This window comes from Simochromis diagramma, unplaced genomic scaffold (assembly GCF_900408965.1).
Source record: "Simochromis diagramma unplaced genomic scaffold, fSimDia1.1 OVJJ01000680.1, whole genome shotgun sequence".
Lineage (NCBI taxonomy): Eukaryota > Metazoa > Chordata > Actinopteri > Cichliformes > Cichlidae > Simochromis > Simochromis diagramma.
In genome coordinates, this window is record NW_024387470.1 from 1,832,867 (window position 1) to 1,856,991 (window position 24,125).

General features: G+C 40.3%; 1 protein-coding gene across 3 annotated transcripts in view; it reads right to left on the minus strand.

Annotated features, from left to right (window-relative positions):
• Positions 1–8,007: 8,007 nt before the first annotated feature.
• The window catches only part of LOC120723484 (sodium-driven chloride bicarbonate exchanger-like), a 63,234-nt gene continuing 47,116 nt past the window's right edge, over positions 8,008–24,125 (minus strand). For 2 of the 3 annotated variants that reach the window (XM_040014955.1, XM_040014954.1), the window contains exons 13-27: positions 22,484–22,658; positions 21,654–21,787; positions 21,247–21,492; positions 19,350–19,455; positions 18,571–18,732; positions 17,580–17,693; positions 16,561–16,722; positions 16,128–16,379; positions 10,685–10,753; positions 10,423–10,596; positions 10,213–10,335; positions 10,066–10,130; positions 9,755–9,868; positions 9,444–9,481; positions 8,008–9,114 (exon numbers count right to left, since the gene is read on the minus strand). In XM_040014955.1, the coding sequence (XP_039870889.1) occupies positions 9,469–9,481; positions 9,755–9,868; positions 10,066–10,130; positions 10,213–10,335; positions 10,423–10,596; positions 10,685–10,753; positions 16,128–16,379; positions 16,561–16,722; positions 17,580–17,693; positions 18,571–18,732; positions 19,350–19,455; positions 21,247–21,492; positions 21,654–21,787; positions 22,484–22,658 (1,909 nt within the window). In that variant the 3' untranslated portion in view covers positions 8,008–9,114; positions 9,444–9,468. The remainder of the gene's footprint in view (positions 9,115–9,443; positions 9,482–9,754; positions 9,869–10,065; positions 10,131–10,212; positions 10,336–10,422; positions 10,597–10,684; positions 10,754–16,127; positions 16,380–16,560; positions 16,723–17,579; positions 17,694–18,570; positions 18,733–19,349; positions 19,456–21,246; positions 21,493–21,653; positions 21,788–22,483; positions 22,659–24,125) is intronic. The other variant, XM_040014956.1, reaches the window with a different exon arrangement.

Sequence of the window (24,125 nt, forward strand, 5' to 3'; positions counted from 1 at the left end):
TTCAATCACAAGGAATTAGGGCAGTTCTGAAGGTAAGACGGAGTGTAACACTGTTCCAGCAAGGTGTAAACGACTGAAGTGACTGGTAAGTGGATTGCTCATATTATGGGGGGCTTGCTTAGCTAACAGCTTAATAATCAAATTCCAAAGAATGTTTTTGTCTTCACCATTATTAATGTGTTAAGACAGATTTTTGACTGTTCTTTCACAGACTTAATACCTTTACCACTTCTGTTACCATGAATTTATTATTTATTTATCACACATGTCACGCAAGCAATCTATTGGTAGCGCAGGGTTGTCTTTACTGTATGTCTCCCTTTCGGGCCAAAAACATGGTGCTCCTGAGGTCAAAGACGGAGAAACGGACATAGGACAATACTGTTAACAGATTTAAATGTCCTTGAGTGTGCTGCTTACTCACCTTTAACATCCAAGTGGGCAAGGTGCAGGGGTGCTGAAGCCATTACCAGTTTCAAATTTGTTATCGATTCTCACCGGGTTCTCACTGACTAGCTTTAAGAGTCACCACTATTGCTAAGCATCATATCCAAGCAGCACATCGAAAATCAACATTCATGCAAATTAATTGTGGTCAAATTAGGGGTGGAGCCGAACCCGAATACAGTATTCGGAGGGGCACAAATAACGTGTTTTTTTTACGAATACTTATTTCGAACAAATACTCACGTCATACTGGGCTCTTTTTGTGCCACTTTTTTCATTCGTATGAACGCCATTTCCGCTGTGTTGGGTGTAGCATAGCCAAACTTGCCAGCCGGTTTCGTTTTTGTAAAATCTTCAAATTTTCAGTCTGATTTTCTTACATCAGCCTAACACGGCTTAGCAGCAAAAATACTCACACTCAACACCCTAGGGACCGTTTTGTGCCCCATTGAAACCCATTATAAACGCTATTTTTCACGGCAAAAAAATTACGGTCAAATCGATCGTGATCGGTTATGTTTCCGTTTCCGCTTGCAGTACTGGCCTTAGAGTTGTAATTTTTTTATTTGTCCACCGGGTGGCGCCCTTGCTCCACATGTGACGCCTGCTGGAACATACACACCTTCTCCAGCGGCCTGCTCAAGACAGATACCCGGAAAAGGCAGACTAATTTCCCGCGTGCAGCAGCAGCTTGGCCCGCTGCTCGTTCCGGACCATTTTCTGCCCTTAGGATCGTTTGAGGTGCATTAATTTTTTTTAATCAACAGGAAATGACGTATTTGTTTTCACGTGGTAGCGGAAGTGTGTGCTGCAGACACGGGAACCGAACCATATGCTCCGGCGCTGCGCGAAACACACCCGCGGCAGAGGCACTCCTCCCCGGGGGAGCAGGAGCAGCAGCGCCGCCTGGGGACATTTTCGGCTTCTGCAAAAAAAACTTAAAAACGGATCGAAATTAATGTTGGTGCCAATCTTTTGTCCATCTAAAGGCCTAATTATAATAACAATAAAATATTACTTCAAATGTTTTTTTTGGAAAATATTTTATGTTTTATGTTTTATGTTTTTGGGGCAAAAAAAGCAGTGCGCTCATGTGACGAAACCGGGATATAAAGGGTTAAAATCCGCGAAATGTAATTAAAACTTGACATGAATATTTCAAGGAGAAGTAGGTCTAAAAGATTGGCTAATTTAAAGTGGAATAAAATATTAATATATAAATTTTTTACAGTGCACTTTTTCGGGCGTGGTCGATAGTGTGCATTTTATGAAATGCGCTCCTGGAAAAAAAATAAAAGGCGATCGAAATGACTGTTGGTGCCAATCTTTAGTCCATCTAAAGGCCTAATTATAATAACAATTGAATATTACCTCAAATGTTTTTTTTGGAAAATATTCAAGTTTTTTGTTTTTTGGGGCAAAAAAAGCAGTGCGCTCATGTGACGAAACCGGGATATAAAGGGTTAAAATCCGCGAAATGTAATTAAAACTTGACATGAATATTTCAAGGAGAAGTAGGTCTAAAAGATTGGCTAATTTAAAGTGGAATAAAATATTAATATATAAATTTTTTATAGCACTTTTTCGGGCGGGACCGAAAACGGTCCCCAGGGTGTTCAACGTAAGTTTTTTAAAGTATGACGTGAGGGTTTAAAAAAATATTTGTATTCAGAAAGAAGGGAAAAGTTTATATCAAAAAGCTGAGTTTCCTTATGAGACCACAGTGCATGAGTGGATGAGTGAGTGACATGTGAAAGAGGTGACTGACACGGGCTGCTCAAAACAGCAACAGAGAGGCTCGGCTGAGCGAAAAAATATGGCGTTATTTTTCTGCCACTATTCTGAGCGCACGTAAAAAAAAATTGAGCGCACGTAAAAAAAATTTGGCAGGTCAATGTGTTGCATTTTGAGGAGAAATTTATTTTGAGCCAAGAAAAGCTAAATTTGAGTGAACAAAATTCATTGGTGAGTACAAAAAATATATTTCAGTGTTTGCTATTATCCATATACACACACAATAGCAGCCCCACTTGCTCAGTTTTTGGATTTGCGCTTGTTCGCAATGTGTTGCTTGCGCTCTCAACATTTCTGCCCGTGCGCTGTCAACTCTTTCTCTGCACCGTTATATTTGTGCCACAAAACCAGCCAATCACAGACTTGGATGCAAAAAAATCTGATTGGCTGTTTTGGTCTTCAATCTGCTTGAAATGACGAAATGGAATATCCCAGAATCCATTTCGACCAAAACTCAAATGAGGCAGTGGCAGTGTTGCCAACTTAGCGACTTTGTCGCTATATTTAGCGAGTTTTGAGACCCCTTAGCGACTTTTTTTTCTGAAAAGCGACTAGCGACAAATCTGGCGACTTTTTCTGGTGTTATTGGAGACTTATGTATGACGACTTTTTGACGTGAAAGGGCGTGTTGCTCTGCTGTTTTGTGGATCACAAGGTTTAAAACTACTTATAAACACACTCACACACATAAAGTAACTCCACCAGAGTGCCTATTTCGGGTCACTTCTGCCGGTCGAAGCCCGAATAAAGGAGCAGGGTTGGAATTGTGACATTAAAAAACAATAATTGCTAAAAGAAATTAAATTTGTAGTTCTAAATAAATTCTAAATGCATTTAGGACGTTTTTTGCTAACTTTATGTCTCTTCCACGATGTTATTTCTCTCTCCAACAGCGTAGGTTACAATTATATTAGCATGACCAATTATGCAAATTAGGTGATGACGTCATTTAGCGACTTCTAGGACAGCCAATAGCAATTTTCCTTACTGAGGAGTTGGCAACACTGGGCAGTGGCAGAGGAACACAGAGTGGCGGAGTTTGAAATATTACTCTTTCTGGGTCACAAAATAAACTTTTAAGATATTTTCATGCGAGAATGGTGCTGTGTAAACTTCAAATATCTGCTCGATTAACAAGACATCACATATTTGCAAAAGGCGTGGCACATCGTTTTCAAACCCTACTCGAGTTAAACATAATATATAAGGTTGGACTGACAAAAAATAGCCGACTACACCACCAAGTATTATAGGAAAAACCATAAAGCCTTTGAACTAAAACAAACGCTGTTGTCACAGTGATGTACACTGTCTTGTTGGTATATGTATGATTTGTATCACCTTCATGTTTCCCTCTCACCACATATCCAAACTGATATCATGACCAGCAGCTTTTACAGCTGTGGCTCCAGCAAACAGCTGATACTAGAAAGTAATATTCAATAAATTCTAACAACAGCTTATCAAGCTTGCTGCTGTTGTTTAGCGCAACATCCGCTGGTTTCCTCTTTCTGTCGCAAAGTGGGCGATAAACAAACAAGAGACACAGGACTTGTGGCAGAAAAGCATATCAGCTGATCATTGATCAGTTTCATGATTGAAGTAGCAACAGGAGAGGGAGGGGGAGAGAATGAGAGAAGAAGAGGCATTTGTGCAGCAAAAACACAGAATAACTCCAGCTTTGTGTCTTTTTTTAAATTCTAGCTAAATTGGTTAATCCACCACCTTTCGTTGTTTATACCGTTACAAAAACAAGCAAACATAAAAATAAAAAAGTATGCCTAATGGCCAGTCCAGCTATGCGGTCAGCTGGTGGGTAACAGGCATCTCCGAAAACGTTAGAGCCCTTATGCAAATATGTGATGTCTTGATAAATCGAGCAGATATTTGAAGTTCACACAGCACCATTCTCAAATGAAAATATCTTAAAAGTTTATTTTGTGACCCAGAAAGAGTAATATTTCAAACTCTGCCACTCTGTGTTCCTCCGCCACTGCCTCGTTTGAGTTTTGGACGAAATGGATTCTGGGATATTGCATTTTGTCATTTCAAGCAGATTGGAGACCAAAGCAGCCAATCAGATTTTTTTGCACCAAGTCTGTGATTGGCTGGTTTTGTGGCACAAATATAACGGTGTACAGAAAGAGTTGAGCGCGCACGGGCAGAAATGTTGAGAGCGCAAGCAACACATTGCGAACAAGCGCAAATGCAAAAACTAAGCGATTGGGGCTCCTATTGTGTGTGTGTATGGATAATAGCAAACACTGAAATACATTTTTTGCACTCACCAATGAATTTTGTGCAAATTTTTTTTACGTGCACTCAGAATAGTGGCACAAAAATAACGCCATAAAAAAGGCTAAACTGCATCACTATTATTATTGAATAGATTTTTTTCGTATTTTAACTTGGTTCCGGACACAGTTTATCACTTTCGCAGAGATTGGGAGTTTATTCCATTGCGCTGCATTAATGACGTCTGCAGTCGGGTGCTCTCATGTTCGCTCTGTTTACTTAGCTCTGTTAGCTCAGTAATTTAGACAATAGGCTGTTGACAGAGCAACCTTAATGTTAGGTTAAAAAGGTGTGTGGTTGTGTCGAACTGAATGTACTTGTGGGAGTTATATGGTACGCTTAAGTTACTTTGTCTTTTGCAGAGAGCAAGATGTAGGCTATAGGCTAGTTAACCTTAGCATAGCTTCCCGTCACTCATTAACTTGATGCAGATATTAAACATCTGTCAACATCTGTTATGCAAAATCACATGCACTTAAAGCATCCTCTCCTAGTACTGTCTGCCAACCCCCCACAAGCACCAATTCATCATGAAAGCCATGTTCTGCCCCTGCAAGTCAGTTTCACTGTCTGTTCAGCGTACTGTCCTCCAACAAGGACGGGTGGTGGTGGTGGTGGTGGTGGTGGGGGGGGGTGATAATGTTCACAATGGTATTTTATTAGTTGTTGGTTTAACCATGGATGAGACAATGGCTGTTATGTTATTTTCTTTTCAACAACGTTACATGTTCATTACTGGACTTATGGAAAAAACATCAATTAAAAACATCCATAATTATTATAATGGATATAAATAAAGAATACTTACACTATAACATTAATTCGAAGTGTAATGCAAAAAAAATGGATTTTTACGCCTATTTTGAATTTTACTTTACAAATACAAATACTCCCCCCTCCCCCCCCCTCAACAAATACAAATACAGATACAAATACCGGCTGCTTTGCACATCTCTAGGTTAAATGCTTGTGCATGTTGAAGGTATTTCCCCTCTTTGTTGTGATCTGTGATTAGGTCATTACTCACAAAAGTAGCCTACTGTATTACCCAATAATCATTACATGTCTAGTACAGTGTTGGTCAACCTTTCGGAGCCACGGCACATATTTCACATTAGAAAAATCACACGGCACAGCACCAAGCAAAATTGTCACAAAAAGCATGTTGATAGTTTTTTCCCACGCACCACGTATAGTGTAATTGATTCCGTTTGTCCCCAGTATATCTTTTTTGCTTTCTTCTGACCACTACTCGTATAGGGCCTTCATCTGGGTCGGAGTTTTCTCCAGGAACTGACTTTTTCTTTTAAAATATTTATCTATTTTTATCAGGCGCTGCGTCATCTCGCAGCATGACTTCTTCTTCGCCTTCTTCTGTTTTACTGGCAGTTGGGAACCCATTTAATTAGCGCCCTCTAGTGGAAGAGAATGCAATTGTTCTGCCCGTTACGTCGCTTAGAGTACTAATCAGGTGGAACTAGATAATCTTCAATGGCACACCTATGTGCTGCGGCACAGTGGTTGGGAAACACTGTAAATAAGTAGTATACAGTATTTTATTAATTACTCCCAGGAGAGAGTAATTTTTTGCAATGTAACCACTTGTCATATAACCACCTGTTATATTACTTTCTCTAAAATGACCTGAAACTCAGTGTCACACATTTACCAGTTAGCTATATAAACCTCAGGCTCCATTCCCAACACACCAATACAAATTTCTGTCCTAATGAGGACACACATACAATTTTTCCTTTAGTATTTTAGCATGAACACAAAGCTGAAAACACAAAGAAAGTTGAAAACTAGCCCACAGAAAGTGAATCTCAGGTTAATTAATTAAAATTAAATAAGTATAATATAAATAAAATAAATATAAGACAACACAGAAAATATAAACAGTCCTGCAGTTTAATATCTTTATTTACTCTCTCTCTCTCTCTCTCTCTCTCTCTCTCTCTCATTCTCATTAAACGATTGAAGAATGAACTGATTGTTTATACAGGTAACTTAAATTATCTAACAGAAAGTGCACAACTATTACTACCAATTTTAAGGCAGAATTCCACACAGAAGTGGTCAAAGTATTTGATACAGTTATTATTTTTGACCCATTATTAGTTTCTCTAATCAAATCATCTAAGAACCATCAGTTAGACAATGGGAAAATAACATCTACAAGAAAAATTTCAATTGAACACTGACTTAATGCTAGTAATATATAAGTAACATTTTACATGAATAAAATATTCTATGTATTATACATTGTTAAGACTCTTTACTGTTATTACATGTTGCCCTTCCCAGAAAAAAAAGGTATTATTGCATTTCTAGAACCATAGTCCTGCAGCAAGACAGTCAGTGTTTCACCAGCATGCAGGTGTTTGTTTGTTTTTTAAAGAAATAATTAGCTTCAGATATTAACACACTGAGGGTCATTTGGAGAGGAGATTACATGTCCATGGATGACACTTACTGACAAGATGACGAAGAGAATGCAAGTGGAAAACATGGTGCTTTACTGTACAGTCGCTCAAGAGTTCATCATTGTCCAATTTGAGGAAAAAAAGTCGATACATACCAAAATTTCCCAATCTATGTTACCATGCTAAATCTAATTTCCCAAAAGGTTCCCCTCCCACCCTACCCCCAAAATTAATAATCTCACCAAAATAAATCAGAAAATACTTTATTTGTTTAATTTAATTGCTTTGTTTCTGAGAGTCAGATTAAATGATAGATATGTCTATTCCAGTGAGTGATTAATATGGCGCAATCACTAGCAAGTAATAGTGACACCAATCAAAAATGTTATTTTTACACTTCATATTGTAAAGGACTGGATTACAAGTTAGTTTGATGTGTAATCGGTGTTATTGCCACTCAGTTATGGCATAGTTGTTACACACCTGCAGCCATGTGATTACTGATTGTCCTTGAAGGTTTAATAGTCTAGAGCATAGGTGTCAAACTCTGGCCCGCGGGCCAAATTTGGCCCGCAGCCTAATTACATTTGGCCCGCGAAGCCATACCAAATTACTATTAGAGCTGGCCTACTGGTATTATACAGCTAATATATATATTGTTTAGTATAAAGCTTTGCTTGTTCCATATTCAGTTTTCCAGCAAAACTTATTTGAGTCCATAAGAAAAGATTCATTCTTATATCTGGAGGAAGATTTTTTTTTTTTTTCAATAAATATTAATGTTAGCCCGCGACTTTGTTCCAGTTTTGAATTTTGGCCCACTGTGTATTTGAGTTTGACACCCCTGGTCTAGAGGCTGTTAAGCCTGTCAATTATATCAGCTACCTATGACAGAGAGTCTGTAAGAGAACTGGCTGAGAGTGTTTGGGGGGTGGGAGTTAGAGAGTGTGTGTTGTGTGTATGCGGAAGAAAGGAGCGCAAGTTCGGGAGGAGAGCCCAGGGCTTTTTGTTTTGATTCTAGAGAGAGCGTTTCCCTGCTTTTTTGGCGTTGGCTACGGCCCACAGTAGCCTGTGTTACTGTTCTTAATAAACAGCCGGTAAACGGAATACCGATCATCTCTGTCTTCTGTCGGAGGGACGCTGCAATAAGGGAATTAAGAAGTAAGATATAAAGTGCCTGTTTGCAATTGTTTTCTTGGTTACTTTTAAACAAAGCAATGGAAGCTATTTCACCATTTACGCTGTCTATGCTAAGCTAAGTTAATTAGCTGCTGGATTTAGCTTCATATTTAGCAATCTCTTTAGGTCAGTCACTTCATGTGACTCTCAGAAACAAATTTCAAAGTCAAATTTCTGGGGAGTTTCTTGGGAAATGCTTCATACTAGAGGAGAAGGAGACATTTATACCTGATAGGAATGGAAAAGACTGGGAAATGATGAGTGGTCACTGTCACAAAAACATTTAGATATATTTAATATATAAAATGTATATTTAATGTGTCCAAAAAATTACTAGATTTGCTATATAGCCAACTCTTTTAGATATCAGTACTACAGATTTATATTGGCAAATATCTACTTTTTTTCAGTCTATTATGAGGCGCTAAATACAACAGCGGCATTAAATGCTCCACGGAGAATGTCGTGGAGTAAACAATGTTCCACATAGAATCAATTCTTTAGTGGTTTGCTGTAACCTTGTTAAAAGGATAACTTGTAGTTGTTGGAAAAATATAAAAACATACAAAATACAAATAAAATAAAGTTTAAAAATTCTTTAAAATTTTTCCGGAATTGGCCCATAGACACAGCAGTTACTGCAGGTGTCATAATTCTGGCATCCTTCGGTTGCTGGTATCACTAAACACTGATATACACAGAAAAAGAAAAACACAGATGTGTCTCAGTTTCCTCTCATTAATACAGTTTCTAATAAATTTTCTTTGTTTCACCCGACTTGCACATAGACTTACGTGACGAAAAAACACAGTGTAGCACAGTACAAAGGTGGCTGAGTGTGGCACGGTATACTTGTTGATTTACTGGTTGACAGCACAGTGGCTTTGCCAGTATGTGTCATCACAAACTTGTCTCCCTGTCCAAGCTCTTGTCATGCCTTCGCCGTTTGTGACGCTTTTCGTTGCTTTTGGAACTGCATGGGGGAAAAAAGAAAATGTAAACCCAACAAAAATGATACAAAAAGAGAATTTCGGTGGCATGCATGCATGCAAATTTATCTCAAAAAGGTTCAGCAGTCTTTCCTTAAAACACAGATTATAGTGACTAGTAAATTAGTCCCAGTGCTATTAACTATTTGAAATTAGCATGCCAAGGTCACATTTGATATCAAGAAAACATGAATGAATAACATCCACAAACATCTTCCATCACCCAAATCATAATTAGCAGCACATGTTCATCATGCAATAACACTTAGGATGAGACTCTCCATGCTGAAGGGGTCACCTCTGAACTGCTTACCTTTGGGATATCAGCTTCTGAGAGGTTAGGAAGGGGAGCTTAGGGGTGGGATGAAATGAGAAAGGCAGGCAGGAAATTCTATGTTAGTCTGCTCAGTGGGAAATCTACAAGGGCAGGACTGCTCCTAAACAAACATACTAGCTTGTCAGCTTCTTGGAAAAAGTCAGTATTCCTGAATAATAAACACCTGTGCTTGCTGCTTTCACAACCTTAAGATCAGAAGCCTACTTATGATCTGGATCAACATCCAGTATTAGCTCTCTGTTGTATGGGAGATCTGGAAGTCTTAATAATGCAAATATGTGGCTAACCTTTTAGCACTTTGTTCCTTTTTAGCACTCTCAGCAGGGTTCACACTCTTCCACACATTCCCAAAGGACCCTTTGGACATCTCATCAGTGATGTTTACTGTGGCTGGGTCACTCCTTCAAACAAGCAGAGAAAAGGACATTATTTCATTGGTTTTCACTAAAGTAGCACAAGCACTTAAACCACACATACGTCTGAGCTAGAGCTAAGAATGAACTCACAAATATCCACATGTGTGAGTTTTGGTTGACAGACAAAACAGCTTAGGTAAAACACAAAACACAGAATAGAATTAAATATCCGAAAGACTTACTTGTAGTGTCCCTCAAGTGGCACTTGTACAATGCCTTCCTCCTCTGCAATAATGCTGTGTTCCTCCTGTGGGAAGAGAAAAATCTATTGCAGTGGCAGAAATTTGAAGATCATCCTCAGTCCTCTAAATAGTGCTCTCATACTGCACCTCTTGTGCAGCATCTTCTAGTTTCTTCTTCTTCCACTCTGGCATCAGGTCATCCAGCCAGCTCAGCTCTCTCTTGGTGAAAATGAAGTCCAGCAATTTACGAATAAACACTAGGGCCAAGACCTGGAAGAAGAGAAACAGACTGACGTCAAGCCATCATATTCATTAGGTGCACAAACACTCGTGCATATACAAGCACACTTGGGTTACCATCATGGGGAAAACAATGGCAGCTTTAGAGGTCTTGATGACCCAGAGGAGGACCAAGCAGCTTAGCTGGATGATAGTAAAAAGGTGGACCTTCCTCAAAGGGACGTGACGAAGGTAGATGAAGTCTGGCTGATGTTTGGCTGGCATGCCAAACAGCTTCAGACGGTCAAAGAACTGCAGAGATACAAAGAAAAAATTAGAATTTTCCTTCAAAGCTTTTCTGGATTATTTCTTCCAACAGAAAATACCATGGTCACCTCACCTGAATACCTCTGAGTGAGGAAGCCCCCATGTAAAGAAAGACGCCATATAACACAGGCATGGGAATAAACTGCGTACAGACAGAAAAGCATTTCCAGTATGAGTAAAAACTTAGAACTGTTAAAGTCTTTCCTGTTAGATGGTGAACTTATTCATCCATGTCAGCGGTTACAGAAAACATTTCTCCTGTTTTGTTTGCTAGACATTATTATCTGTAGTTTAGAAGGTAGAGCAGCTCATCAACTAATCAGAAGGTTGGCGGTTTGATCCCTGGCTGCTCCAGTCTGATATTTTTTTGTACTTTGCAACTGTGGCTACATTTCTATAAGAGCATGCTAGAGAAATGTAACCATGCAATCATATGGTTGTAATTCCTTACCAAGTATGATGTGATTTCATTCTAACTTAACCATTGTTTTGTAGACATAACTTGTGTCACTCTAAACACAACTGTTCACATAAGTGATTGGATAAATGCCCTTTTTTTGATAATAAAGCAAACACTGAGTTGAGCTAAATGCCCCCTTGCCAAGGTTGGCTGTCCACTCAGTCTGTATAATCAGATATGAAAGTAACCACTGATTCTGTCATGGTCTGCGTAGTACGCAGATCATACAGTATATTGAGGAATGTGATGACTCAAACACAGACCCACAGAGGCAAGCTGGAGTAAACAAAAACAAAAGCAAGCAATTTATTTAGCCTGGTGGTCAAAGCACAAAATAAAGGTAAGACATAAAATACAAAAGGAAACCAAAAACTCTTGCTAAGAGAAAGCTAGGCGACCCAAGGGGAAGTTGACTGATGCTCTGACAATACACAAAGGGAGACTGAGACAACAACCCACAGGTTAACCGGCTCATCATCCACATCGGCACCAATGACATCCCCAAACAGCAATCTGAGCTGCTGAAGTTGGACTTCCTCCAACTCTTCAGCCTCCTTGGTCAGTTGCAGGTGAGTGCTTTTATCTCCGGGCCCACCCCCACCTGTGGCAGAGGGATAGGCCGTTTCAGCCGGCTGCTCAGCCTTAACACCTGGCTTTCCTCCGCCTGTGTCTCCCACGGCGTGGGTTTTATTAACAATTTTGATGCCTTCTGGGAGAGGAGGCATCTTTTTGGGGCAGACGGGCTCCACCTCAACGCCTGGGGACGCCGTTTGCTGTCCGCCAATTTGGCATTTGGCGTACAGCACTCCCGCACATCGCCCTGTCACTACCCCAAATTGACATTACCTGCTGATCTGTCTGCCACTGACTGATGTTCCCCTGGTCCCAGCTCCTATATTTGTTCCACTTTTAACAGTAGTACACAAAACTCTGGACTCGGACCTCTCTTTCCCACAGTCAACACAATACCCATCATAATCACAAACAGAGAGCAACAGAATTATCATAAATCCAGTAACTCCAAAAACATTAATAACCTCCGGCCTCTTCAAAAATATCAACATCCATTCAACTCTATTGTCAAAAATCCACCAGTCTCAATCAGTATGGCACTTTTAAATGTCCGCTCTCTGTTGAACAAGTCTTTTATTATTAATGATTTAATTTTAGATAATAAACTTGACTGTTTATTTTTAACTGAAACATGGCTGGGTTCGGATGCACCAGTTGTTCTCACTGAGGCCTCCCCACCAAATTTTAATTTCTCTTTTTCTATTAGAAGTGGTAAGAGAGGTGGTGGGACTGCATCTTTAGCCAACAACACACTCACCTCCAAACAAATTTTATTTGATCATTTTACCACTTTTGAATTCCACGCTATTGTTTTCAGCAGCCCTCCAGTTTTATCTGTCACAATTTATAGACCACCTAAAGACAGCGCTGCTTTTATCAAGGAATTCTCAGAATTTTTAACAAACATACATTCAAAATATAATATGATAATTTTAACCGGTGATTTTAACCTGCACATAGATAATCCTTCTGACCCTGCATCAAAAGAATTCTTAAACATTCTTCACTGTTTGGATTTTACCCAGCACGTCACACAGCCGACTCACAACAGAGGACACACTCTGGACCTGGTCATCACCCATGGGCTGTCCACCAGCGTGTCCTCTGTTGTTGACTTGGCTGTCTCTGACCACTACTGTGTGTTTTTTAACATCACCGGTTTTATTCAGCGGGAGACCTCGGTGCGAACTGTGAGGAAGCGCTATCTAACCTCTGAAGTGGCTGCAAATTTTACCAGGGTTTTAGACGAATGCCCCCCTGTGATTCTACCTGCACCCTGCGATTTGATTTTTAATCATTTCAACAGCAAACTGAAGAAAAGCCTTGACTCCGTTGCTCCACTCACCACCAAAAAGATTAACGTAAAACATGTATCACCCTGGAGAAACGAAGAAGTCAAAAAACTCAAAAGAAATTGCAGGGCAGCAGAAAGGAGGTGGAGGAAAAATAAAAATACTATCAACCATCAAATATTTTGCGAGCAACTTAAAATGTACAATAATACATTAAGGAATTCAAGAAATTCATACTTCGCCAAAATAATCAGTAATAACAAAAATAATCCCAAGGTCCTCTTTTCCACCATAGATCATTTATTTAACCCTGATTTTAACAGCTCCCAAAGAACCCCCACAGACTCACTCTGTGAGCAGTTTGCAGACCACTTCAGGGGAAAAATCAGCGCCATCAGATCTGATATTTTATCTAATCGCGATATGTTTGTAAACACATCTGAGGGCTCGATTGTACCTGAGGAGACACTGGACAGCTTTGTCCTGGTTAATGCTGAGAACCTTCAGAAAGTTTTCTCCACAGTGAGACCCACCACATGTCTTTTAGATCCAATCCCTTCTTCACTCTTTAAAACACTTTATGGATTTTTTGAGGCTGAGCTTTTATACATGATGAATTGCTCTCTTCAGTTGGGTGTCTTCCCTGCTGCCTTTAAAACGGCGGTGGTGAGGCCCCTTCTGAAGAAGAGCAATTTGGATTGTAATGATTTTAATAACTACAGACCTGTATCCAACTTACCATTTTTAAGTAAAATCTTGGAAAAACTTGTTTTTACTCAGATTAATGATTTTCTAAATGATAGACAGATCCTGGAGATATTCCAGTCTGGATTTAGGGTGAACCACAGCACAGAGACGGCTCTCCTAAAGGTTTTAAATGATCTTAGATATAACTGGGATGCCCAAAAGCTCTCAGTCCTGGTGCTACTGGATCTAAGCGCAGCCTTTGATACAGTAGACCACGCTATTCTTTTAAACAGACTGAAACACATGGTAGGCCTCTCTGGTGCTGTACACAACTGGTTCACTTCCTATCTCTCTGACAGAACTTTTATGGTGAGTATGGATACATGCTCCTCTAAGATCCATAAAATGACATGTGGTGTGCCTCAAGGGTCGGTTTTAGGCCCTGTACTTTTTAATTTGTATATGCTCCCTCTCGGCAGTGTCATCAGGAGGCATGGAGTGAACTTCCACAGTTACGCTGATGACACGCAGCTGTACATCTCTGTGTCTCCTGATGACACCAGACCAATGGATGCCCTTTTTAACTGTATTTTAGATATAAGATCTTGGATGGCAGAAAACTTTTTACAGCTTAACCAGGACAAAACTGAAGTTTTAATCGTCGGTCCTGAGGCTCAGAGAGAGAAACTCTTGTCTAAATTAGAGGCATTTTCACTATGTCCTTCGCTACAAGTGAAAAACCTGGGTGTTATTTTTGACTCTGAGCTTGGTTTTATCCCACATATTAAACACGTAACCAAAATTGGATTTTATCATCTAAAAAATATAGCCAGAGTCCGCCCAATTCTCTCTCGGGCCAACACGGAGATGCTGATGCATGCTTTTATTACCAGTCGCATTGATTACTGTAATGCCCTGCTCTCTGGTCTTCCTAAGAAGAATATTTCAACTTTACAACTTTTGCAAAACTCGGCAGCTCGTGTGCTGACGAAGACCAGAGGGCGGGCCCACATTGCACCGGTTTTAGAATCGCTGCATTGGCTCCCCGTGTGTTTCAGGATCGATTTTAAAGTTCTTTTATTGGTTTTTAAATGTCTTAATGGTCTTGGGCCTTCTTATCTCTCAGATCTGCTTTTACCATATGAACCCTCGCGGACCCTGAGGTCCTCTGGTACTGGCCTTTTGATTGTCCCTAAAGTCAGGACACATACTCACGGAGAGGCAGCTTTTCAGTGGTATGGTCCTCGTCTGTGGAACAGCCTGCCGGAGGAGCTCAGGGCCGCAGAGAATGTACATGTTTTTAAGAACAGGCTCAAGACCCACCTTTTTAATTTAGCTTTTACTTAGCGTTTATTTATTTTATGCTTATTTATTCTATCCTGTTATTTTATTATTAATTTAGGCTTTACCTAATATTTATTGATTTTATTCTTATCCATTTTTTAATCTTCTTACTCTATTTATATTTATATTGTATCCCGTTCTTATTTATTTTATCATTTTACCCTGTATATAGCCTATTGTGGCATATCTCCAGTGTTTCCTCGGAGGGGGCTCTCTGCACCGGGGCTGTGATCGACCGTGGCTGCTGGGTCTCTGGGGGTCCTCTCAGCCTGGCTGGGGGGCTCCTTCGCCTCCCTCCTGCTGTGTGCCCAGCCTGGAGGCTGCGGTCTGTGACCGGCTCTCGGTGCAGACGGCTCCCTGTTATAGTGTTTCCTCACTTGGCTCATGTGAACCCAGCCCAATTTTTACTCTTTAAGTGTGCGTGTGCGTGTGTGTGTGGGTGGGGTGGGGGGGGGGTGGGGGGGGGGGAGAGAGAGAGAGATATGTGTGTATTCACATCATTTATGTTAATGAGAGTGTGGGGAGTGAGTTGGAGGGTGGGGTGGGCTGCTTTTAACTATGTAAAGCACTTTGTGCTACATTTTTTGTATGAAAAGTGCTTTATAAAAAAAAGATTGATTGATATACACAAGCAGGTGATTAGAAAAAGTAGAGACAACACAAAAAATAAACATGGAGAGATGACAAACTTAAAGGAGATAAAAAAGGACAATACACAGAGAGATGACTAAAGTGAACAGAAAGGGATTGTTAAGGACACGAGTTTCAGACGTTATTTACTTGAAGTAGGTAGTTTGTTTTAGGCTTGTCACTGTCCACTTGTCTAATTTCCTCAAATATTTTTTTATGGACACACTAGAGATGAAACTAGTTTTCTGCTAAAATATTTTTGGGAGTCCCTTTGTTAATGCAAACAAATAGTCAAATGGTGAAATGTTTCATAGGCTCAACAAAATTATACAACATTATGTGTTCTTGTAACAGGTTGCTAGTAGCAAAGTGCCTAAAAATATTATTTAAAATAGGTCCTTTGATAAATTATCTGTTTGTTTTTTTATATATATTGTTAAGAGTATTAAGAACTGAAGAAATAAAAAGTCTTTTTGAGATCCAGAAATCTCTGATAAGTATAGGTATAAGTATAGGTGTTTATCCCCTACCTTCAGCACGGAGGTCATGAAGACGGAACAACCCATCAGAGTAAAGATCATGAGGCCAGTGAAGCGCTGCTCTCGGATTCCCAAGAACTTGGGCTGCTCTCCAGGGGCCGAGCACTCTGACTCCAGCTTCAGGCTATTCACGTGGGAGATGGAGAGCACAGTGGCAGCCACGAACCATGGCAAGCCCATTACTGAGCACACACCAAGCATCACCCCCACCACAAACAGGTCCAGGTGATAGCCACAGCCTTTCTGTAGGGTTGGATCAAGGAAAGTGTGATTTAGATATTTAGATTTAGCTTACTTACCCACTTCAGGAAAAGCAAAGATTTGAAAACTAAAAAACAGCACACTGGGGCTTGTAGGAATTAATTGTATTGACCACATTTAAAATCACTTTCACACACCAATGTGAACATATCCAATGAAATACCTTTAGTTTGTGTTCCTTCCTGTTGATGATGACGGCTGTGATCTGCTGGTCCATAAAGATGAGAATGGTGCAGAGCAGAGCAGGGATGAAGGTGATAATTGTGGTCCACCAGGGGTTGGGCCCCACAGGGTTGATAATCCAGCCACGATCATCCCTGGTTGGCTAAGGGTAATGGCAAAAAGAACATTTAAAAATAATAATAATCATGAAGAATTTGAAACGTTTTAATAAATCAAAATACATATTTCCTCTTTATTTCTAAATTTCTCTTCTAAGTCATTATTATTAGACTATTATTACATTTAATTAGGAAGCTTTGATGTTCACTGCTAATATAAATTATATATTTTCTGCATGTTTTTACACTAGTTTCCTATTTGGCCAGGATCGGTGTCATTATTGGTAACATACCGGATCCTACACAGGTTTCACAGGTAGTCCAATCCCTCGGATGGCACACCAATACCAATTGTCAGAAGGTTTATTGTATCTCCCAGCACAGTCTCAAGAGAATGGATGAGATTCAGGAGACTGGAGTTAGTCTAGGAGAGCTGGACAGGGCTGTAGAATTGGAGGTGCTCCTTTTTGCAAGGAGGAATAGGAACAGGTGTATGTCCTCATATCTGCCCCTCATATTTGAGGTCCCTCAGGAGACAATCCTCGTACCAATTCTGATTTCACTTTTTATCTTATGTTACCCCTGGGTCATCTACTGAACCGTTTCAAGGACATCTTGTACCTTTGCTATGCTAATGATGCACAGCTGTACTTTTCCATTCAGCCCGCTAACATAGCTGTTGAATCTAAATCTAAACATTCTTATACTGTTTTATACATGTTTTCCTGTGTCTTTACTCCTCAGCCACACTGAAGCTAATGGGGGATGAGTGCTCTCTGTATCTCTGCAAGATTTGCGCAAAAATTGCATGCTTAAATGTTATGAAACACAGAAAAAATGTCCAATACAATGTCCAATTTTGATGTAAACAGCAGCTTGTGTGAGATTCATGTGGACTTACTTTGAACTTGTTGGGAACCTGTAACTTAGGTGAGGGGATACCCAGGGCATAATCTACTAACACCATAGTGAGGATGGTAATGAAGACTGCAAAGTCACTGATGATGGCCCGCACCTAAAGGAAACAAGACACACAATCTTTAGACAGAAGTATGTTACAAAAACTAAGATCTGCATACAGTACAACATACTGTGCTAACTAGATGCTGTTTATGCTGTTTTTGGAACATGTGGTCTCTATTGCTTTATCTAGAAAGAGAAACATTACTTCTTGACTATATATTTTAAAGGGTCTCATTATAATGGCTCAAGTTCTGTTTTGACAGTCAGTAAGGCTTGTTTTCTTACATTAAATTAATTAATTAACTCCATCACTACAGAGTTCAGATCTTTCTTCTAATTTTTGACCTCAATCCACATGAAGTTGCAACGCGTGTTTGCGTACATAAGATTTTCTGGAGGAGGACAGACTCTTAAAGATGTTGAAGAAGCAAGCTCCTTTAAGCAATTACTTTGGTGTTTCCTCCACCTCCAAAGAAATGTCAGAAGGAGTCCGAACCACAAAAGAAGTGCAGGAGGTGAGCTGGCTTCAAACAAATGATGAACGCACAGAGATGTGGTGCAGAATATGCATATGTAAAAATCCCACTCTAGCAGACAAAAACAGTGCCTTTTATATGTACGCGAACGAGCGTTGCAACTTCTTATCTGATGCGCGTCTTTTATTTTGACAGCGAATGCGCACCTGCGGGCCACTTATGTGCACCCCTGTCTATCCAGACTACAGTGCAGCAATTATCACCACAAGGTGGCGCCAGGACAGTACAGATGAGTGTGGCAGCATCAGGCCACACATGCACATCATCGTATTGATGAATCATAGAAACTGAACATAGGTTCTCCACAAATACTGTGTCCTAACACAACCAACTGATGGCAGCATAAGTTACCAAATACAGACATTTAAAATAAATTGGATAAAACATATGTACCTTGGTTGGAAAGTACCGGCTTGTCTTGAACTCCTTGAGAAAAGCAGACATAAGGACAGTAGAGAAGAACAGGACCACGCACCAGAACAGGACGTCAGGGATGTACGGGCCATGGGGACCACAGGCGCTCCCCTCAAACTCCCCATGCAACATCTCGCACTCCTACTGACCCCAGAGGACACAGTGATGATGATGATGATGATGATGATGGCGGTGGTCGTGAGAAACAGGGTGTGAGCAGGAGAAGGAGGAAAGCAGGGATAATGATGCCAATAAAAAATGATTAGAGTTACAGTGGGGATAATGGCAATGATGGATGTCAGTGTCATTAATGAATTAGAAAATTCTGACTACCAAAAGTCAGACACATTCACTGCTCATTTTCTTTACTATCCCTGTAGTGCATGATTCATCACTTGCATACAGCAGAGGCCTCACCTGACTGCCACATCTAACATGTGTAGGAGTGGTGCAGCGCGCTGCCACCAGCGTGACTGATAAGTGACATCATTCCTTACACTGCATCTACACCCTCATTTTGCACAGCTAGATACCATAAAATACTGCCCACATGATCCTAATCCCTGCCTAGTCTTATTATGTTTATGTAACAAAGTAAGGGCTGAGTACAACACAACATGTGTGGTGTTATGTTTCATTGCTGAATGAACAGTTTCTGTCTAGGTCCGGCCTTTCTTCTCCTCTGCATCAGGCATTATTTTAGACATATACATATATATGTATGTATGCAAGTGTTTTGCTATAATTTTTATTCTTACCGTGACCTCCAGCATGGTCCAGTTGACCTGCGAAGCAGTGATGTTTCTCTCCTCCCAGAAGTGCAGAGTCTCATTGCTGGGGTCCCTAGGTTCCACACAAGAACATCTATAGGAGGAGGATAAATAGATTCAATTTTCTTGAGTAAACACAACAGGCCAAGATAAATATACTCTATCTGCAGTTCATTAGCGGTGGCTGTGTATTTTGTGTATTTGTATTTAATATGTTCTGGCGCCACCTAGCAGAGAAGGCCATGATTTCTTCTTAAAGAAAAAAAAGAGCCTTTCTAGACCTTAAAGTCAACTAAAGGATTGAATGAAATTAATCTTTAGTCGCTTTTATATGACGTAGCAAAGCAAATGTAGAATACGACATTAATATCAATGTACAGCTTAAAATGGCTGAGATGTAACTGTACACATCCAAGCATACACAAATTATTTCCTATTGCCCAGCCCTCCACCACTGACCCTTGACCTAATATAAAACGCATCAAACCCGTTGAATTTTTTAACTAAATGTGGTCATAAGTTACAAAATGAATATCATTCTCTATTAAAAGACCTGAAACTAGAAACCAAGAAAAGTGTTTACAGGTATCATAAATTCATTTAGAATTAGATGTTTTCTTTGTACAGACTTCTACATATCTTAATGACCTTGTAGTACCATATCACCCCATTAGAGCACTTCACTCTCAAACTGCAGGCTTACTTGTTGTTCCTAGTGTATTTAAAAGTAGAATGGGAGGCAGAGCCTTCAGTTTTCAGGCCTCTCTTGTGTGGAACCAGCTTCCAGTTTGGATTCAGGAGACAGACACTATCTCTACTTTCAAGATTAGGCTTCAAACTTTCCTTTTTGCTAAAGCATATAGTTAGGGCTGGACCAGGTGACCCTGAATCCTCCCTTAGTTATGCTGCAATAGGTGTAGGCAGCTGGGGGATTCCTATGAAGCATTGAGTATTTCCTCTTCAGTCACATTTCTCACTCACTATGTATTAATAGACCTCTCTGCACCAAATCATACTTGTCATTAATCTCTGTCTCTCTTCCACAGCATGTCTTTATCCTGTCTTCCTTCTCTCACCCCAACCGATTACAGCAGATGGCTGCCCCTCCCTGAGCCTGGTTCTGCTGGAGGTTTCTTCCTGTTAAAAGGGAGTTTTAACAGAAAAAGTGCTTGCTCATGATTGTTGGGTTTTTCTCTGTATGTATTATTGTAGGATCTACCTTACAATATGAAGTTACTTGAGGTGACCGTTGTTGTGATTTAGGGCTGTATAAATAAAATAAAACTGAAACGGAAAAGTGAAGCCATTTCAATTTCAAATGAAATTGAAATGGCTTCACTTTTCATACCTGGAACCTGGTTCATCTTTTAAATGATTCATCACATTAAATAAACTGTCTTCTAAGTCTAAAACTTGGTGAGATTGGTTCCTTGGATTTGTTATGTTTTTGTGATTGTTAGTGTTACACTAGAGTTTCTCAAGGTTAAAATGCTTAAGCCTCACTGAATGCTTGTTTCACTCATAATATGTCGTAAAAACACTGTGTGGAGTTGTTGGTAACATTTTTCTGAGCTTAACTCATTCTGCTGGCATTTATCGAAACTAAATGTCAGCCTACCCTGCTGTCCACTACACCAGAATAGAAACTCACAGAAGGAGCTTTTGGCCTGACATAGCCACTAGCCAGCTTAAAGCACGATGATCCATCCTGACACACACTCAACATGGGATTATTCATCATAAAGCACAATCCATGTCTGAAAAAAATGAACAGCATGCCCGAAACAGTGCTGTACCATCTGCCGTTTCTTGACACAGCAAAAGACTTGAGCACATGTGCTGAGTTAAGCACACCGTGCATGAGCTGTAACTAAAATGTACGTACGAGTACAACGTGAGTTTCTGAAGGTTGTTGTTCTTGTTGATGGGGTAATGCACCCCCAGGTGAAGTAGCTTCTCCAGGGCCTCATAGATGAAGATAATGCAGATCAGTGCAGCAAAAGCTTCCTCGGTGAAGCGTGTGATGTAACAGACAAGCGAGCTGGCATCCGTGGCTACCAGCAGCAGACAGAAGAAGGCTGTCCACAGGCCAATACAGGTCCTCAGGGAGAGGTAGGAGAGGCCGTATTCCCTGACGGACACAAAAAACACAGAAAAACATAGCAGTGGCAGAAAAGCAGGATACATAATTCAATATGACATTTCAACTGAAGCATAAAACACACACACACCTATCAAATAAACAGAAACATAATATATAAAAAAAGCACAAAGGTGTAGTGAATAGCCTACTTGCAGAACTTAAAGAGGATCTTCTCAAAGACAAGAACAGGCCCTGTGCTGCCCAGGATGGTGAGAGGCTGCCCAGCAAAAAGAGAGTAGGCTATTCCAGTCATGGAAGCCCCGAATAAGGATTCAATAGCACTCTGGAAACACACGCAATAATGCTCTGATTCATTTAGTCAAACACATGTTGTATTTGGAGTGTTCTAGTTTAAATCAGCATTTACTATCATATAAGCTATAACGCTAACTTTATCCTGTTCACACATGCAAGGAGCCAACAGGAAGTCAGACAACATAAGTGAGGCTTGCCTGGGGAAAAAAAGCCAAAGAGCTTTGTCAGTGCCTGTGTCCAATAAAAACCTTTGCTACACAGAAGCATCAGTAAAGTCATCTTTAGAAACTGTTTTGAAACTGCTTTGGATATGTGTTAAAAATACATCTCACTGCATATAAAGAACATCTGTAGCTGTGCGCTTTTGGCCGGAAGCACCAATAAACTGGTCATTTATCCAATCTGACTATGGATAAATGGACTACCAGCACATAGCTGGAGATGCATGAATGTGATCTGGAGGATCCAACTGTCTCTCAAGGTAATATCATTTTTGTCATAAAACTAAATAAAGGAGGACATGTGAGCTTTGACCTGGTGATGGTGCTTAAAGAAAATTTTTGATGAGATCAAATCCTTCAAATTCCTTCATTCATCTACTGGTTTCAAAGGCTTTGAGTTTGATGCGGTGTGCAGATGATTGTGTATATTGTTCTTGAATGTAAAGAGATGCTTTTGGGGCGTGTTTATAAAGGCTTGAGAAAAAAAATAACAATGATCTTACCACACGCCCCTCTGTAGCCTCACCCAAGAGTCCTCCAAAGGTGATCACAGGGGACATGCAGGCACAGTAGAGGAAGAGAAATGAGGCTAGACACTGCAGACTGACAGCGTCTGTGTAGTCAGAAAGGTAGTGAGAAGCCTTTCTTTTGACATCCAACATCAACCCACCACAAAACCTGTGGAGAAAATGGGATTTTATGAAAGAGCTGCACATACGCATAAAGGTAACAAAGAGCAACTTATCTTACATCTTATTGTAAGATATTGTAAGATTCATAAGAACATCAACATGCCTTTAAACAAGTTATTTTCAGGGCACCAACACTAAAATTACTGTAACTCCGTGCATCCATATGAGTGATTGTGTTGACTCATGGCTCTATCTTTGTATACTTTCAATCACAATGAGCAGGCTCTACTGCTGCTGTGGACTGGGATGGTGGGGAACAATCTGGAGGTGGTTGGTGTGGCAAGCGCGCAAGTTGGTGGGCTGTTGTTCTTATTTCAGGCTAAGCAGCCAGATAGCTGAGCCTGGGTTTCCAGCCAATCTTAGTTGGCATAAGAGTCTGTACCGCAGTATACCGCAGCTAAGCAGACGTACATCACTCACTCTTCTGCCGCTAAACCCTTCCTGGGTGCTGCACTCTCACTTTATTCTTTCAAGCTTGGGTTAAAAAAATCCCTGATGGCAATAAATTGAATCATTTATTGTCATCAGGGATTTTTTCTGGGGCGATAACAAGATGATAATCTTCATTTTTAATCCCTTCTTTAAATCTCATCTAATCTCAAAAACAGTTTTGAAGGCATATGAAAGTAAAAACTAAATTCATATTTTGAGATCTCATGCTTATATTATCAGGTGTTCATTGCTGAGACTTCAGACTCATTAAAAAACTATTAATAAAATAAGGTAAATAAATAAAGCATGGGGCCCTTGGCGGCTTGATTGCTGAAACTGGCTTTAGTTAGATGAAACATCATCCCTCTGGTGAGGAAGGAGTCCAAGGTATTGGCTACGTACAGTCGGCCTCTCCAGGATTCAGTGCCTATATGTTAGTCTTATCCCCAGGGGATGAGAGGTTTGCTTCCCTGAATTCTTGCATCAGTGCTTATACGTCCCATCTGATTTGACCTACAAGGATGTGACTGGGAGGATTGGCCTGCCCAACCTGAACCCAAATGGCCTTTTGTTGTTGGATTTCTACTAAACATAAGGGTTTCCAAAAGTGCACCAACACACTCTAAGACAAAATTGTAAGATGGACACATCCAGGAAGGAGTGCAGAAAGATGGACACATCCAGAAAGGACTACAGAAAGATGGACACATCCAGGAAGGAGTGCAGAAAGATGGACACAACTAGAAACGTATACAGAAAGATGGACACATCCAGGAAGGACTACAGAAAGATGGACACATCCAGGAAGGAGTGCAGAAAGATGGACACATCTAGGAAGGACTGCAGAAAGATGGACACATCCAGGAAGGACTACAGAAAGATGGACACATCCAGGAATAATTACAGAAAGATGGACACATCCAGGAAGGACTACAGAAAGATGGACACATCCAGGAAGGAGTGCAGAAAGGTGCAGGAAGCTTCCAATCTTCTTAAACAGCAGATGAAGAATTTTCTTTTG